The sequence below is a fragment of the Aulonocara sp. 'chitande type north' Nkhata Bay genome, linkage group LG12 (assembly GCF_057382095.1).
Source record: "Aulonocara sp. 'chitande type north' Nkhata Bay isolate Kocher_YH1m ecotype deep benthic linkage group LG12, A_spYH_male_GT1.1, whole genome shotgun sequence".
Lineage (NCBI taxonomy): Eukaryota > Metazoa > Chordata > Actinopteri > Cichliformes > Cichlidae > Aulonocara > Aulonocara sp. 'chitande type north' Nkhata Bay.
In genome coordinates, this window is record NC_141355.1 from 33,152,284 (window position 1) to 33,169,381 (window position 17,098).

At 38.5% G+C, this 17,098-nt stretch overlaps 2 protein-coding genes across 4 annotated transcripts; both read left to right on the forward strand.

Moving 5' to 3' along the window:
• Positions 1 to 826: 826 nt before the first annotated feature.
• Positions 827 to 9,243, forward strand: fbxo21 (F-box protein 21). 2 transcript variants are annotated; one of them, XM_086315207.1, is made up of 12 exons: positions 827 to 1,116; positions 1,694 to 1,829; positions 2,191 to 2,300; positions 2,905 to 3,026; positions 3,659 to 3,805; positions 4,083 to 4,219; positions 4,328 to 4,464; positions 5,112 to 5,291; positions 5,578 to 5,710; positions 5,978 to 6,168; positions 6,305 to 6,462; positions 7,706 to 9,243. In XM_086315207.1, exons 1-12 carry the CDS (start codon positions 893 to 895, stop codon positions 7,945 to 7,947), a joined length of 1,917 nt encoding a protein of 638 aa, XP_086171333.1. In that variant the 5' UTR covers positions 827 to 892; the 3' UTR covers positions 7,948 to 9,243. The 2 variants fall into 2 exon arrangements, with proteins under 2 accessions (XP_086171333.1, XP_086171335.1); XM_086315209.1 differs by having other exon boundaries at positions 2,206 to 2,300.
• Positions 9,244 to 9,379: 136 nt separating this feature from the next.
• Positions 9,380 to 17,070, forward strand: tesca (tescalcin a). Of its 2 annotated transcripts, none has more exons than XM_086315210.1 (8): positions 9,380 to 9,668; positions 11,039 to 11,108; positions 11,717 to 11,797; positions 12,411 to 12,550; positions 14,536 to 14,597; positions 15,951 to 16,058; positions 16,142 to 16,189; positions 16,290 to 17,070. In XM_086315210.1, the coding sequence occupies exons 1-8, from the start codon at positions 9,608 to 9,610 to the stop codon at positions 16,380 to 16,382; spliced, it is 663 nt and encodes a 220-aa protein (XP_086171336.1). In that variant the 5' UTR covers positions 9,380 to 9,607; the 3' UTR covers positions 16,383 to 17,070. The 2 variants fall into 2 exon arrangements, with proteins under 2 accessions (XP_086171336.1, XP_086171337.1); XM_086315211.1 differs by lacking the exon at positions 9,380 to 9,668 and adding an exon at positions 9,781 to 9,891.
• Positions 17,071 to 17,098: the final 28 nt, after the last annotated feature.

Consider the following 17,098-nt stretch of genomic DNA (forward strand, 5'->3'; position numbering starts at 1 on the left):
ATAATCTGAATATATTTGATTTTAAAGTGCTGGGCAGTAAAATTAATTAATTAAGTAATTAACATTTAAATTAAAGGAAAACAATATCAGCTCATCTTGGGCATTTGAGCAGTGGATTCTTGAAGAACAAATACATCTGTTCTAAATACAGGATCTCGTTCCTGGAAATCAACACCAGTAACCCACCAGTACCACGTGCAATAACTATCTACCATAACACTCACAGAATATTATTATTAGTAGTAGTAGTTGTAGTAGTAGTGGAAGAGAGCGTGGAGATGTGAGAAGATGGTACTACAAGATGATAGTAAGACCTGTTATGATGGATGGTTTGGAGACAGTGGACCTACAAATAGCCAGGAGGCAGAGTTAGAGGAGGCAGAGTTGACAATGGGAAGATTTGCAATGGGAATGATCATGGGCTGCCTTAGAAATGACTACACCAAATGGTGTAGTCAATACACTAAGGGTGAGTTTCGAGAGTTTCGAGATGCTTGGTTGGCGGTGGCTTGGACTTTTGCAGAGGAGGGACAATGGATGTTATTATTATAATTATTAATATCTTAAATAATTTCTCAAAGGGTAAAATGCTGTAGAATATATAAGTGAGACCTGTTAATTACATCTGACACTACTTGCCTATTAAACAAGACTTGTACTTTTTTTTTTAAAGTTTCCTTTTATGTTTTTGACTTGCCTGTAGTTTGTTTTGCAAAAAATAAAAATAAAACATAAATAAATAAATAAAATATATGCAGAATATCCGATGGTCATGAAGGCAGCACCGCTTTTTATTTCCTCTTGAGTGAACGTGGCTCCACCCTCGGCCCGGCCCCCTGCGCCATAAAGGGGCGGCGAAAAGGCAATGAGGTAATCGGGGTAAACAGTAAAGATGGCGACGCCTGTGGATGGAGAGGGACAGCCAAGTCTAAATGGGACTATTCCCGACCCCCAAACAAAAAAACTGACAGACCTGCCGACCGAGTTGCTCGAACACATCCTGTGCTTCCCTGTCCTCAAACATGTCGACATTTGTAACGTCTCCTGTTGCTGCAAGCGGCTACACGACGTTTGTCATGGAAGGGGGAAGGTCTGGGGACACCAGTATAAACTCAGGTGCTGTTTTTTTGTGGTACTCTATGCTGGCTTCTGGTGACTTTTTGTGCTGTCTATAGAAATGAATCTGACTCTTTTGTTATTTATGCGTAGTTTAGAGCTATTAATCTCCAAATGTCTGCTCTGAGGTGGGTTCGTTTACTGCGAACTCACAGGCAGCTGTCAGCCGTTGACATTGTGCTGATGCACCAAATTCATCATCACGCCATGCCGGTGGCTTACCTCCTGCAACAACAATGAGGCTTATAATTGTTTACAGCTTTTGCAAGTAGCGATTTATTCTCCATTACACCAAATGAATTCATTCACAATGAATTTGTATGACCTTGAATGTTAGCCTCTGATCTGCAGAAGAGTGAAGCTCTTGGCAAAAGCTAGTTACTGTAAGCCCTCCTCCTGAGTGCCTTGGCTGACAGCTTTGCTCTTTTTTTTAAGCAGAGCAAAAGACACCTCTTCAGCAAAATGATAAACAGTTCTAGAGACTAACATCTAATGCTTGAGGCACCAGGCAGTTAAATAATTCAGAATTTTTATCTGTTTTCCTGTAATAAAATAATTACACTGCCTTTATTAACAGATGGCCAAGACTGCAGAGGTTTTATCGTCAGAATGAGTCTTGTGACTGGCTCAGAGAATACAAAACACGCCATAGAGTTGGGATACAAATACGAAGGACTGTGGAATCGATCTCAAAGAGATTCTTCACAGAAGTTGTGAGTAATCATTTTTATCAGTGTTGGGTTTTTTTTCATTATCTGTTTTAGTGTTATGTGTGACTTCAATACCTTGTGATAGACTGGCAACACATGGATCAGTAGCAGTTATACATATTTCACTTAAGATGCAACATTTGATCTTACCAACTTAAATGCATGTTTGTGAGAGATTACGTGGGATGCGTCTGAATTTTTTTTATATTTCTTAACACATGCAAACTGTACAGGTTACAAGTCTAGTATTTAGCATGGAAAACACAGATATAATGGTCTTTGTTTGGTTTTTCATGCGCACATATTTATGCAAGAAAACCTGAGCTTTCAGTGTTCCAAACTAATCTTGAGGTCTGTAACGCAGCCTTGCGTTGGTCAGGTGCTGGGAGACAGCTTTGCAGAAATTGAGTCACTTGGAATGCCTGAGCACTTCTGTGAAGATGAGCTGCTCTTCATACTCAACTCTGACAAGAGGTGAGAGCAGCATTGTGTTTATACTATAATCTCAGTACTTGAAATTCTTGCTCTGTAGCGGCACACCCACTGACCTCTGTATTAGGTACACATGTTCAGTTGCTCATTAACACAAGTGTCTAACAAGCCAATTACAGAAAATCAATGTATTTAGGCTTGTAATGATGACCTAATGCAGTTCATCAACATCACAATGGGGAAGAACAGTAATTTAAGGGATTTTGAATGCAGCATGGTTGTTAGTGCCATACAGGCTGGTGTTAGTTAGCAGTTTCAGAAAATGCTGAACACCCAACATCTCAACACGAAACTGGGATCCATCCTGTCTTGTATCAGCAGGTAAGGCTGGTGGTTGTAGTGTATTAGTGTGGCTGATATTTTCTTGCACACTTTTATCCCTTTGAACATGACTGTGAGTTCACAGCACTCAAACGGCTTTCACAGTCACCAGATTTCAGTCTGATAGAGCACCTTTGGACATTCAGCCAAATTGGGTGTTGATCATGTTAATCCTCTCTAAGACCTCTGTGATTATGATAGCTTTTGTTTTGTTGCATGCGCTCTCCTTTGATTTACCATCTCTCCATTCTCGACTCAAAATTAGGAAAAGCCTGACCCTGAAGTACTATGCAAAGAAAATCCTTTACTTCCTGAGACAGCAAAACATCCTGAAGAGTCTGAAGAATTTCCTGGAGCAGCCCACAGAGCAGCAGTCAGCTCTAGAAGGTGAGGCATCTGTCCCGATAATACAAAGTTATTATACATTTATGTAGACTTATAAATCTCTATTATTACTGTGTTAATAATTTATAGCTACTAATTTTGCTACTAATTATAACATTATACTGTGCTTAACAAATTATTAGTCATAAAAACAACAACAACTACAAAAAAAACACAAATATTTTAGAAATCTGTCAAAAACCTTTTTTTAAAACTAAAAATTTCTACTCAAATTTCAGCCGGCAAACTTCTGAGTTCTGAGAAGTCAGACATTGATCCATGACAACATTCAACCATTAAAATGTATTTTTCTGTTCAGGAATGCAAGTAAATGCCTGTCATTTGGCATCTTGAGAAAAAATAATGTGAGTTACTATTTTTCTCCCACCTTTTTTTCAAAACAAATAACAGTCACTTCAATCATTTTATTTTGGCATAAAAAGATACAATTTCGATTGACGAGCTTGTGCAAACTGGTGAATTACCCATTACAGAAACCTAGAAAAAACGAGTTTAGGCTACTGTGGTGGTGGTCTAATAAATTTGTTATGCACAATATATTGAAATAACAGTGCATTTAAACTTTCCGCCTTTTCCTTATGTAATTCCTGTGGTTCCTTTTTTTTCCTCCTTAGGTGCTGTACTAGTTGATCAGTATTGTAACCCACTGGCTGATGTTACACTTGACAGCATATCAGCCCAGCTGGATGAAATCACAGAGAAAGTCAAGAAGATGCTGAGGATCAAGAACCCATCTCACCCCAGCCTGCGTATTGCCCAAGGTCAGCTTTTAAGTCTCACAGAACTTGAAAAGAACATTTGCTTTCTTTTCTTTTCCGTTCTTTTCTTGTCTTTTTTCCCCTTTATTATGTTTCTCCAAAGATTTATCATCAGTTGATGCCTAAAGCCTGAAGGCTTGGGCTTTCCATTTCTAGTGCATTCTAAAAAAAGTCAATATGAGCAAATATGTTTGGCAAAGGTGGCACAGCTGCACAAAATCCATAACCTTCACTTTAATGCAAAGTTTGGTTGATGTTTTATTTCTTGTGTGTATTGCAGGTAACTGTTCTGTTGTAGAGGACTTTGAGCTCCAGAGACAGGTCATTTGTGCCCTTAACTCTGTCCTGTATGAGCAGCTTCAATACAAAGGCAATGAGTGTGACTACTACAACCCCCTCAACTCTTATATCCACCAGGTAGACTTTCCAGAAATCCTTTATCTTCAAGGTGTCAAGCTTTTGAATAATTTTCAAATTATTCTTCTTTGTGGAATATTTTCACTTATCTTCTTGGTAATTGTGCAGGTGCTACTACGTCGTACAGGCATTCCCATAAGCCTCTCCGTTCTCTACATGACATTGGCCCAGAGGCTCGGTGTTCAGCTGGAACCCGTCAACTTTCCCAATCACTTCCTGCTGCGCTGGTGCCAGAAACCGACAGGGTACAGCTTTCATTTAAAAAAAAAAAAAATTCAGATCCAGTTACTGACTGAAATTTAAGCTGTCATGCATGAAGTTTATGGAAGGGAAAGCATGGAGGAGAGGAATAAATAATCAAGATCAAAGCATCCATTTTCAGGGTTTATGCACACATAAATCAGTAAATCAACACCCATCAGCATTCATCAGCATCAGCTTTAGGAAGTGGGAGTTTACAGTTTGTGATGTTCATTTATTTTTTTATCTTTCATTTGATTTAAGCTACCACAGACAGTCATTTGCCATTGATTTCCCTTGCTGAGGTTACCTGTAATAGACACAAATGATAAACGGCGATGGCTGCATAGCAGAGGTATGAAATCCAGCTACAGTAGTTAGAACAACCATTCCTAATGGGAGTTTGGAGTATGTTAAATGTATGCCAGTGTGTTTTAACAGACACATAGGAACATGTGTAAACACATTTCTGCACCTTACTCAGAGATAAGGACAAACAATTTTTTTAACTTCCTTTAACATTCTTAAAACTCCTAAGCTAATTATCATTTATGTTTTATAAAATTATACAAAGCTAAAGCTGGTGGCAAAGTGTGTGTTTAATGTGAAATGTGTATTTCTATGACATTAATGGAATTTCTTTTTCCTGCAGGACTGAGGATATCTATGACTTTGTCTACATTGATGCCTTTGGAAAAGGCAAGCAGCTGACAGCAAAGGAGTGCGAGTACCTCATCGGCCACCAGGTTACAGCAGATTACTACAGTGCCATAAGCACCACAGAGGTGCTGCTTAGGATGGTGGGAAACCTGCTTAACATCGGCAAGAGAGGGTAAGGGAAAATGAACACCTGACTCTACAATCGCTACAATCGCTTAGAGATAAATGGAGGGCGGATCAGTGGATGATAAAACAAAGAGGCTAATCAAGAATGTTGCTCTAAATTCCTGCTTATCTTTTTGTTTTATGATCTGACAAAATAATTATGGCATTAAACAGTCTCAAAGCAAAATAAATGATTAAAATGGATTTGATGTCTGTCAGATGAATAAATTAATAGCATCTTCTCTTTACTATTTTATTTCTATTTTTTTTTTCTTTTTTTCCCCCCTTGTCAGTGAGGGCAATGAAAAATCCTACCAGCTACTCCGAGACTCTCTGGACCTCTACCTCACAATCAACCCAGATAATGTGCAGTATTTGCTGCTGCAGGCACGCCTCTACTTCCACCTGGGAATCTGGCCAGAAAAGGTCAGAATAGCCAACTATGTGTTAAAAATAAGTCTTGATTTTTAGACTACTGAAAGTAGTTTTTGTAGTGTTACTATACTGGAATTGTTTTCCTCATTCTCTACCTAAATTAAGTGTTAAATATTATAAAAAAAACAATTAACATTGTACTGCTCTTGCACAATAGTTTAATATGTAACATAATGTGCAGCTGCATAGGACAGCTATTCTCAGAGGTCATATATCTGACATAAACACATTGTGGATTGACTTTTATCCTTTTCCCAGGTGCTTGACATCCTGCAGCATATTCAGGCACTGGATCCCTCCCAGCACGGAGCGGTGGGTTACTTGGTGCAACATACGCTGGAGCACATCCAGCACAAGAAACACCCTGTGACACCCGAGGTGAAGAGGCGTAGTGCTCCAGAACACCTGGAAGTCCAGTATTCAGTCGGCCTTATTATGAAACACAAGCGGTAGGTCACACTGTAATGTCATTCGCCATGCATCATACATGACAAAACCTAAAATCCTTTCTGATCTTTCTCTCTGATCATACCCTGTATATTTGATCACCTGAGCATTTTGGCTCTTTTCCACCTGTTTTATCAGCTCTGGGTATAACTGTGTGATCTATGGATGGGACCCTAAATGTACAATGAGTCCAGAGTGGATCTCCACCATGAGGGTCCATCAGCTGTCCAATGGGGCTAATCAGCCTTTCTACAATGTACTCGTGCAGGATGGGACTTGCCGCTATGCAGCACAAGGTATGAATCATATACAATAGTGTGGTGATGGTAACTATTAACATCCCCTGTATACAGGTTGTGTGATTGAAAACAAAAATGTGTAAATAATGTATATACTTGGTAAATTCCTTCACCTTCAAGGTGGCATATAGCTGTTTGTTTGGTTTTGTTGGCACTTGTAATACACATTAATGGACAGAGTCTGATCAGTGCTCTACGTATGGCTTATTTACAGAGTAAAAAACACACAACAGTGGCAGTACAGATTGAAAGTTTGTAGTTTTACTAACTTGGGGTATGTGGGTCTGCTCTGACTTTGAGTGGGAATTCCAGGTTAAAGGGGCATTCCACAAAAACAATCAGACTGGGAACGCTGAATTTCCAACTTTAGACTTGTTTAAGAATGCAGCATTAGCCAGTCTCTCTGTACTGCTCTGGTGCTTATTCCACTTTCCAGAAATGAACAGGACTTTAAGCTGTGATGTGAAAATAAATTTAATTTGAAATTATCTTGATGAACTTAATTTTTCATTACACAATTTTGACATATTATTTTGTAATTGTCCTCTGTGCAGCGCCACAGTGGATTTTAAAATCAATCAATCAGATGTGATTCGTGTCACCCTTTCAGCTTCAATTTATAAGGTTTAACAAGTATTGCATTATTTTAAATACCCATTTTTTTTGTACATAGATGCCCATTTTCAGAGGCTCAAAAGTAATTACTCCATTTACTAACATTCAGTTTCATGGCCAGACAAGGTCAGTTCCCCCAATATTGCATAAGAAATTCAGCAGATAAAGGATTTGGGGCTCATTTTAAGTGTTAAACTTGCATTTGTTAGCTGTTCACTGGCACTCTGAAGAGGCCGATAAGGATGTAGAGGCTATCGTTGGGCTAAAAGGACAGATTACACCGTGCCAGAGAACCTCTAGAGCAGGCTGCAAAGTTCTGGGAAAAAATGGATACAATGTTGATGACGTTCTTTGGACAGATGAAACCAAGATGAATTTATACCAGAATGATGGGAAGGGAAAAGCATGGAGAGGGGAAAAGAACAGCTCATGATCCAAAGCATACCACATCAGTTGTCAAACATGTATGGCTGCCAGTAAAAATGTGTCACTAGTATTTATTGAATACTGACAGCTGTGGTTTACAGAGGTAAAATTACAAAAACATAAGTCCTTGTTCAAATACTTATGGACATGTCACATATACTCAGTCCCACCTGAAGTATGTTTTTCCTTTGTTCTCCAGAGAACCTGGAGCCTCACTCAGCCCCCCTGGAGATTGGCCACCCAGAGGTGGGTCGCTACTTCTCCGAGTTTGCTGACACCTACTATGTTGCCAATGAAGAACTGCAGACACGATACCCAGAGGACATGGATGAAACCTTGTGTACAGTCCGGGAGTTCTATCACAGACTGACACCCAGTGCTGGGAACCAAGAAGAAGCTCCTACCACAGACCAAAACAACCAACAAGCCATGTCTATGTAGCAAGCAGCGCTGTCTAGCACTCTGCCAACCCAGGCTAACCGCTTACAGGTCACAATTAACTTAGCTGGTGCTTTGTTGTCAAAACCAGAGGGGTATACTATGAAGGAAATTCAAGAAAGCCAGGCTTTTGTTGCCTTAGCTGGCGTAACAGACCCTAAAAACCCAGTTGGAGATGATCGGTACCATGACGGTAGTTGTCAGCGTTCTCTATTAAGCTTTCTGCTTCAAACTCTGTGTGCTCACATAAAAGAGGGGAGTTTCACATGACATGCAACTCTTCTTGCATATAAAATGACCCATATGAGTGCTACCCTTTCCATTCAGAGCCATTATATGATGATGATTATAAAAGGTGATTAAAATCTATAAGGAAATTTGAAAAATATAACAGTAAAATGCAATACTGTTTACTCACCAGATCAAAGTGAAATCAATTTGACTGAATAGGTATAAAAAAAGTATAAAAGTATAAAAGAAATTATACATTTTCAGTATCACCAAATTAATACATTCACCTTCCTGTGACAATGCAAAGAACCTTTATTCAGTCACTTTAGCAATGTGTGAAAACCTGGCGCTTCCAGATGATTTTCAAACTAAAAACCAGAACATAACCAGCTCCTGACCAGGTTACGAGAACACTACAAGTTACCATGGTGATTTAGCCAGTTAAGACGACCACTTTCATGACACAGAATACTTTATGTGGAAGTAGCTTGCTAAGCCATTGAAATTACTTCATAGTAGACCCCTCTAGCCGTGTGGAACAGAGAGTTTTTGCTTTGATACATCTGTCCTAATACCCGTGTATTTGTTGTAAAATCAAGGTTCAAATTGTCAGACAATGATGTATGATACTCATTTAGCAGGGATGTATTTTTCACAACCCAAATACCTTCAGAGAGCCAAGTTGGAAAATTAATCAAAACCAGAATAATTTAACTTTAGAAACCACTAGATTTAAAGTAAACAATTAAGCGGACAAGTAAATATCAGAATGAGTGTCCACGTGCTGCAAATCCCCATTGTCTAAAACCAAGGAATGCTCTTTTACCCACAACTCCACGCATCCAGCACCAGTCTTAAAACCATTTACCCTAAATCCCCAGTACATTGACACCCAGACGACTAACTTTGTAAATTGACTTTTGCTTTTATTTCTCCGTATTTTAATGGTGACACTCACTTATGAAGGTCTAACTTTCACATTTCTAGTATTTTTTTTCCTGTATATTTACAAGTGAAATAAGTAGGATGCCATGGCTCATCAGTCTTTAATGAAAAAAACAAAAATAAGTGGAACCAATAAGGACACCAACTACTTGAAGCCGAAATGACTGAGTTTTGAGGAGACAAAAAGAATAAAGCGTTCCAGGTTGTAATACTTACTTTCTGACTCATTTCTCTCGCTTAGTGTATTCATTGTTTTCTAGTTCACGACACATCACTAACTACATCTGCGCTAATGAGAAACATGAAGCAGCAGGTGGTTTATCCGCACACTGTGTGGATTTAGGACCTTGAGGACGCCAGACGTTCCCAGGACGCCAGAAGCAAACTACACTTCTAGTGTCTTGCAGAGGGAAGCGGGTTAATATTGCAACACTACAGAAAAGTTCAAACAAAGTATGCGCTCTGACGGAGCGGTGAAGCAGCAAGAATGGGAGCTTCGCAGACGCGCCCCGAGCACAACTACGACGATCTGACTGACAAAAGTGGATGTAAGTAGGAAGATTCTCGTTTGATGCCGTGCACCGTGCTGTTTGAGTTAAGTGCTTCACTTGCATCGTGGAAAGGCTGGTAGCTGTGATACGCGTCGTCGAGGAAACGAAGGGAGACTAGTGATTAACAATTAGTTGATAGCCGTGCCGACCTGTTTTTCTAGTGTGCTGGCTGATATTAAAACCGCTTATCTTAAAGAGGTCTAAATGGTACTTAGCAAAAGTAGGTCAATTTCGGTTTAAGGCGGAAAGAGCAATAACCGCATTTTGTTCCAATGTTTTTCAAACGCCTAGCTATTTTTAAATTAAAAACCTAATCTCAACGGGAAGAAGAGAGGTTGATTGCTTACACGGAGTAGCTGTCAAAGAAATGAGAAGGTCCCATAACTTTGTGTAAATGGGCTCGACATGTGACACATGGTGTGACAGGTGTAATATTTACGTACTTAATATGCAAAAGAGGATCTTTAAAACGATCTAATAGCGATAGTTATGACTAACAGACGCAAGTTTAAAATCAGGTCTACTGTTCAGTGCGATTGTATACATTGTTGGCGCATTGAGGCACTCAACACTTTACCGTCTGTATGTGGAAGAGTGAAATAAACAAGTTAAAACACTAGTAAGTAGAGTTTTGTTTTTTCGTCTTCTTTTTAAAAGGCGAGTCTCCAAGTAGCGGCATGCCAGTCTGATAAACGGGGATTAGATTTGAATCAACTTTATGGCTTTTGTATGTTTGAGACTTTGAACTATTTTATTGCCTTCATTTCTTCAAGGTGCGTCTCTCTCTGGGCTCAGCTGGAGAGCTTTCTGGACTTGAGTTCTGCGCAGTTTGATGAATTGATATGTTTCATTGCACCCACAAGTGTGTGTGCTTTTTGTTGAGCACAATACTACAGATTCTTCTGTTGTTGTTGTTGCCCCCCCCCCCCCCCTTTGGCTTTGGCTAATTGGTCCATGAAGTTGAGTGTTTGTTGCACCACCAACAATGACTAACAAACTGGTTTGTAGAAAAGCATTAATTTACATGCTCTTGGGAAACGGGGGAAAGGTCACAATAAACAGGGGTGTTGTCCACAATGATTAGAAATTCCAAACTAGTTTGATAAGGCACCAGGTAGAACTAGAAAATCATGCTTAAGGCTTCTGGTATGTGTTTGTAGACCTAAAAAAATGAGTGCTGATTTAAGTAACCATGTGAAATTGCATAAAGGTGTTCAGTTTGTTTGCACTGCCATTAGACTGATAGCAAAGCAGCACCCATACAATTTGATTAAAAACAAACAAAGTTAAGTGAATGTATAATTATAAGCATTACTGTAAAAATCTTCACAAATACATTCACATTGTTGATGTGTGCTTCTTTACAGTTTCACAGGAGCAGATCAAAAATCTTTACCAGAGATTCCAGCAGCTGAGTGGAAATCATGAAAAAATAAGGTAACGTGTCTTGTTACATGGGGGTCAGCTCGCAAGTGGTTTTAATGGAAACACCTGGGCTTTCTTTGGCTGATATAGTAGTATGGCAGTTGCAGAGTGGCAGTTCAGACTCACAATGGAGACGTTGCAGTTGCTGCTAAAAGATGAAATACTGTATGGTCAGGCTGAGGAACTGTGAGGATTTCTGGCTTTTCCAGCACAGACAAAAACAAGTAATGTAATGGTAATACAGACACACACCAAAAGAGAGACATTAGGCAAATATAACATGCAGATAATGATGCATTAGTAATACAGAGCAAACACTTACTGTGCAAACACACCACTTCATATATAGACATGCCACATGATCACAGTGGCCGGGTTTTGGTTCCTTATTTTGAAAAAGAAAGGGGGAACAAATGTTTGTTCTGGAAGGTTGGACAGATAGCACTATTCACACTCATTACCACCCTCTAATGTTATTTAAATTTGTCCAAAAAAAAAAACCCCAATCTGACTGTGTAGTAGACTGGAGTATAGTGAACAACAGGTGCCTTGAGTTGACAGGTTGCGATTTGGTACCACATGAATAAAACTGAATTAAACCTTATCCTGTCCCACTGCAGCCGAGATGACCTGGAGCGCATACCGGCCCTGAACAACAACCCAATCAGAAAGCAAATTATTACTGCATTCTTTGATAAAAGGTGAGTACAATCAAATGACACCATATTCTCTCTGTTACCTGTATGGTTAATGTCAAGATGACTGAACTCTTTAATCAGAATCAGTTGTTTACTGTCGACTTCTGTGTGTTTTGGCTGATGAAAACAATAGGCTGAAGAGAACCTAATATGTGGAAGTAACTGTTATTGTTGGGTTCAGTCTTCAGCTAAAAGAACATCCATACACTTTGTGAACACACATTATCCACCTGTTCACATGAAGCAGCAGCTTTGAAAATGAGGGTTTTGTTGCTATTACAAGACAGTTGTTGGCATTTTTAATCACTGTGTCATGCTTTGGAGGGTGGAAAGCAGCAGAACAAACCACAATGAACTGCATAATAAACAAGCTGTCTGTGAATGCATGTGGCTTCTGCTCACAAGCAAACAACTCTTGTGACAAACTGAATAAGGAAAAAAAATGTTTTATTTTCCCACAATATGGAGATATTTTCATCCATTGTATCAAAATGAATAGTTTAGGATTATCATTATTTATAGTTATTCTTTTTTTTAACCAGAAAAGGCAGGAAAATGCAGAAATTGCATTGGTTAAAACAAGCCTATACATTGGTTTGTTTTGATTGTGATACAGGAACCAGCATCAGAATGATGTTGGCTCCCTTGACGAGATTGGCTTTGAGCAGTTCCTCATGGTCATGTCCCACTTCCGCCCTGTGAATTCAACAGCGACAGAAGAAGAGAAGGTGACTGTAAGAAAACAAAAGCTTCGCTGTAAGTATCGAGGTGGTTTTGTTTTTTTGTTTTTTCCCCCCCACTGCTGTCTTCACTTCTCTTTGTGTGTATCTCAAGTTTAAATTTTTTTAAAAAGTGTGCCGTGCTTCTGGATAAGACTGTGTGGTGATGCTTACACATAAATGACAACTGAATTCTTCACTGCTTGTCCAGTACTATATTGAGAGCCACAAAGGTATTTATGACCAGACTGGGAATGTTGCCCAGGACAGCCACACAATGTCAAATGTCACAAGTATAAAGGTATGATTCGTCCTATTATAGAAGAGTGAGACACATGAGATTCAAATAAATGCTGACGTGAAATCTGTGGGAGAGCCTTGGACCCAAAACATGGTTGAAGTACAGTTTAAAGGGAAAGAAGGCTTTTTAAAACCAGTTTTTTTTTGTTTTTGTTTTTTTTTTTGGGGGGGGGGGGTTGTTTTTGAATCCTTCTAAGCAGTTGTTGTCAGATTTGAATAATGAGTCTACGCATGTAGTTATGCCCCTGTAACCACTCAAATTAGTGTGTGTGTGTGTGTGTGTGTGTGTGTGTGTGTGTGTGTGTGTGTGTGTGTGTGTGTGTGTGTGTGTGTGTGTGTGTGTGTGTGTGTGTGTTGAAATAAATTTGGGATAAATATAGTATCTTATCTCTATAGGAATAGATAATAATTAGTCAGAGTGTTCCAGTAGGCACTACAGTCTACATTTGTGATTTCTCTTTATTTTGGACTCACTTTCTTTTTAAGCTACTTGTTGTATAGTGGGACAAATGCATATAACACAATGTTAGATGATAAGGAATATTTAACATTTGCAAGTGACAGCAAATTGTGGATTAGCTGAGTAATTTGTGAGCACAAGTGTGTCTGTAAATGAATTGAGTCATTCCTCAACCTGCAAAATTATCTTTAGCAGTACCGGATTCTAGTGCTTGGTTCTTAGTTTTGCACGGGGGCAAGGAAGCATGACACAGTATGATACCAGAAGAGCTCAAAATGACAGATGCATGATAGGATCCAGGTAGTTGGCCTTCTTGTTCGATCCATGGGTCAAAACCTGAAGCTACAATAGCAGATGTGACTCATGGTTCATACAGGCAATTATTAATTTCTTTTAACTGCCCTAATTTGGTGTGGTCCTGGCATATTCTTTCTGTGTTTCATCATACCTGATGAATGAATGTTTACAGTGTATATTGTGTAAGACTTCTTTGAAGTCTTACAAAAATATGCCCATAAAACTTGACCTTAAAGCTAATTTGTCTCCTGGCTAAATGTCTAATTTGATAAAACATGAACAAATGTAATTTGAAAAGTTTTTTTACTATTCTTGGCAGTTTTATTCCTCTTTAAATTCTAAAGAGAAGAAATGGCATACCACAAACATTTTTAATGTTAACACAACCATGACGAGCAGGAAGGGAGGGATGAATAGAAAGGTAATATAAGTTTCAGTCTCTGACAACCTTAAACTATGGAGGCGTGCAAGTGATTAATGTGACCTCTTGTGTACTCTTGGAACTCCTTTTAAGAATAAATGACATTTAGAATAACAAGAAGAAGGAAAAACAGTTTGCTCTCCAACAGTCAGTTACTTGACATAAAAAGAAAGGAATGCTTTCTGTGTTGTCACCTGTTGTTTCTGAATATTTACTTCCCATGTTTTATTTATTTAAACTTTGGGCAACTTTTAAGTTAGCATAGCCTTCCTACTGTCACACTGATACATTTGTAAAACGGAGACAATGCGACATTAAATCTCAGATCAGCTAAATAGTCAAAATGTCTGGTTATTAGCAGAGAGTAGTTTATGGCTGTTACTAGTAAATTTGTTATGGGGCTACAGTAAATAGTTATAGTACTGTTATTCCAGTATCTTCTTAAGCATACGTCTAATTGCTTCTTCCTCAACTTTCTCTGTGAAATCCTGTGACTTGATGAAAATCTGATAAACCATTTTTCCTTTGTTTGTGTGTTTTATAGTCCTGTTCAACATGCACGACACAGACAATGATGGCATTATTACTCTGGATGAGTACAGGACGGTAAGAGAAATTAACCATGCACACACTAGCATACACAATAGCTGCTGATAAGAAGCCTTAAGTAAAAATTCCAACACAGGAACATTTAAACGGAGGACATAACAAACTTAATTATTGTAAATATTAAAGTCACTTTAATTACTTTAATATAGCTCAAATTATTTATAGAGCATTTTAAAAAATGACATTCATCACAGGCGAAAACAATGTTACACAAACCTTTTTATTACAGTGCTGTAATGTTCAAAGTTCACCTGTGGGTTCAAAATAAGACGGGTAAAGAATAATACTCTATTTAATCAACAATTACATTATCTGTCCTGTCAGTTATGTTGACTGATTTTGTGAACAGTCGACTATTGTGTCACTTTGAATTGTGGGACAGCGTTATCTATTTTCCTATTATAAAGGATGAAGTAATCAAGGGAGATTGTAAGTGAAGCACATTTCTTAATGGTTTATTAATTTAACTAGTGCTTACTATGGCTATGATGTAGCTCCTTGCGTGTAAGAAAATCTGAAGGGCTGGCTTTCACCAGAACTTACAAATGCATTTTTCCTCAGCAGTCCTGATATAGTACGTAAGTGCCCTTGAGGAACTTTTTTTTTAATTATTTGTGTTGACATTTTTTTTTTTCTTCAGGGATTAAGATAACCAGACTAGGTCATATACTCTACTGAAACCCAACTGGCCCTTGTTTTAAACACTAGGCAGCATTATAAAACAATGCCACCTGCACATAACGTGTATGTACTTTAAGTATTTTGTATTAAAAGGCTGGACTGTGGAAATGTTGATGACTAAATGTACATCTCAGGTTTAAAAACAGAAATCTCCTTGAAATTATATTTAAGACGACTCATCAGCTAATGTTGCAAAAGATTTAAAATGCCTTGCACTGAAAGACTGACTGAACCAGTCTGTACACACCCACATGGCCCTCAAACAGCATTATCAGCCAAAGCACATAAAGACATATAACATACAGTACTCTTCAGCCATCTTCACCGTTAATTTTCGTGTGAAAATAACATGGTAGGCACCTGCTGTGACACATACGCGATTAACTGCAAACCAACTGCAGAACAAGTTAGAGTTTAATAGCTCAAAAGACTGTTCATACTTGCAAGAATTAACCCAGATGTTAAGTTGGGTTAAAGCAAGATTTACAGATAATGTTTTATCACAAAGACTGTTAATATAAATCCAAGTGGATTTTTGGGCACTTAATCGAAGCAAGCTGATTGGCTGCGAATACCATTCTTAAAATATAACAGCTGAATTTCTTACCTCTCACTGTATTTGGAAATCATCGTGTGGAGTCGACTTTTAATATTCTGTTCACATCCAAGGTGGTAGAGGAGCTGCTGTCTCAAAGCGGAGCCATTGAGACCGAGGTTGCCAGGTCGATAGCAGATGCTGCCATGCTGGAGGTGGCAAGCACAAATGTGCCCCACATGGTAAGAGAACTCACCAAAGCTGAAATGTTACAAGAAATTTGCACATGTGCAGCGAAGTAACACAGTCACTGGTCTCATTCCAGGCCCCGGATGATTTCTATGAAGGAATCACATTTGAGCATTTTGAACAGGTTTGCACTTACCTTATATATGCAGATATATCTATATATTAGATTTAGATGGATAAATATATTTTCAATGTAAGAAAAACATTTTGTTTTCTGCCCACAGATTTTAAAAGGCATTGAAATGGAGTCCAGGATGTCCATTCGCTTTTTGGACATGAACACCGCAACAATGCGTTGTGGGAAATTAAGCTCTTGATTGGGTTGTTGTAAGGAAATATTTATGTTGCTGCTGTTTTAGCACAGTGTCACCAGTCGTAAAAAGGAATGAAGCCAGCCACTTCTGATAGAAATAAATATATAAAGACAAACAAATATATTTTTGAACAGGAAAAAATGCTAAATAAATGTAACACACTGCTGTAAGTTCATTTTCATGCCAGTTTTAAAGACTGCATGTCACTTGTGCCTTTCTAGAGTTCTTCAGTTAAGCTTTAAGAATTCAGTTTTTATGTTTTATTATCTGAAAAATAGCTAGTATGAACGAATGCAGTGAGGTTTACATTTAGGCTTTGGTCACAACACACACCAGTCTCTCAGCACTACAACTATTCTACAAGCTCCACTGCAGCCAGCAGGTAATGTGAGGGTTTCTTTATACTAGAGAGAATCTTCACTTTAGCTTAACTCAGTGGCTACTCTGGCATTCATGGGTCAACTGTTATGGCATCCAAAGTGAGACGCTGCAGGCACACACCATTTCCTCTGTAGCTCCAGAATAGCTCTTTTTGCTGTGTTCCTCTGTTTAACCAACCACTACTGATGTACTGTAGAAAAATGCACTATTTTTGATTACTGGTATATGGGAGAGTGTACTTTCTCTAAGGTGAAATCTGACATCCCTCTCAATTAATTCTATTAATAAACAAAATAAATGTGAAGAAAAATGCTTGTGTACATTTTTTTTGTTTTAAT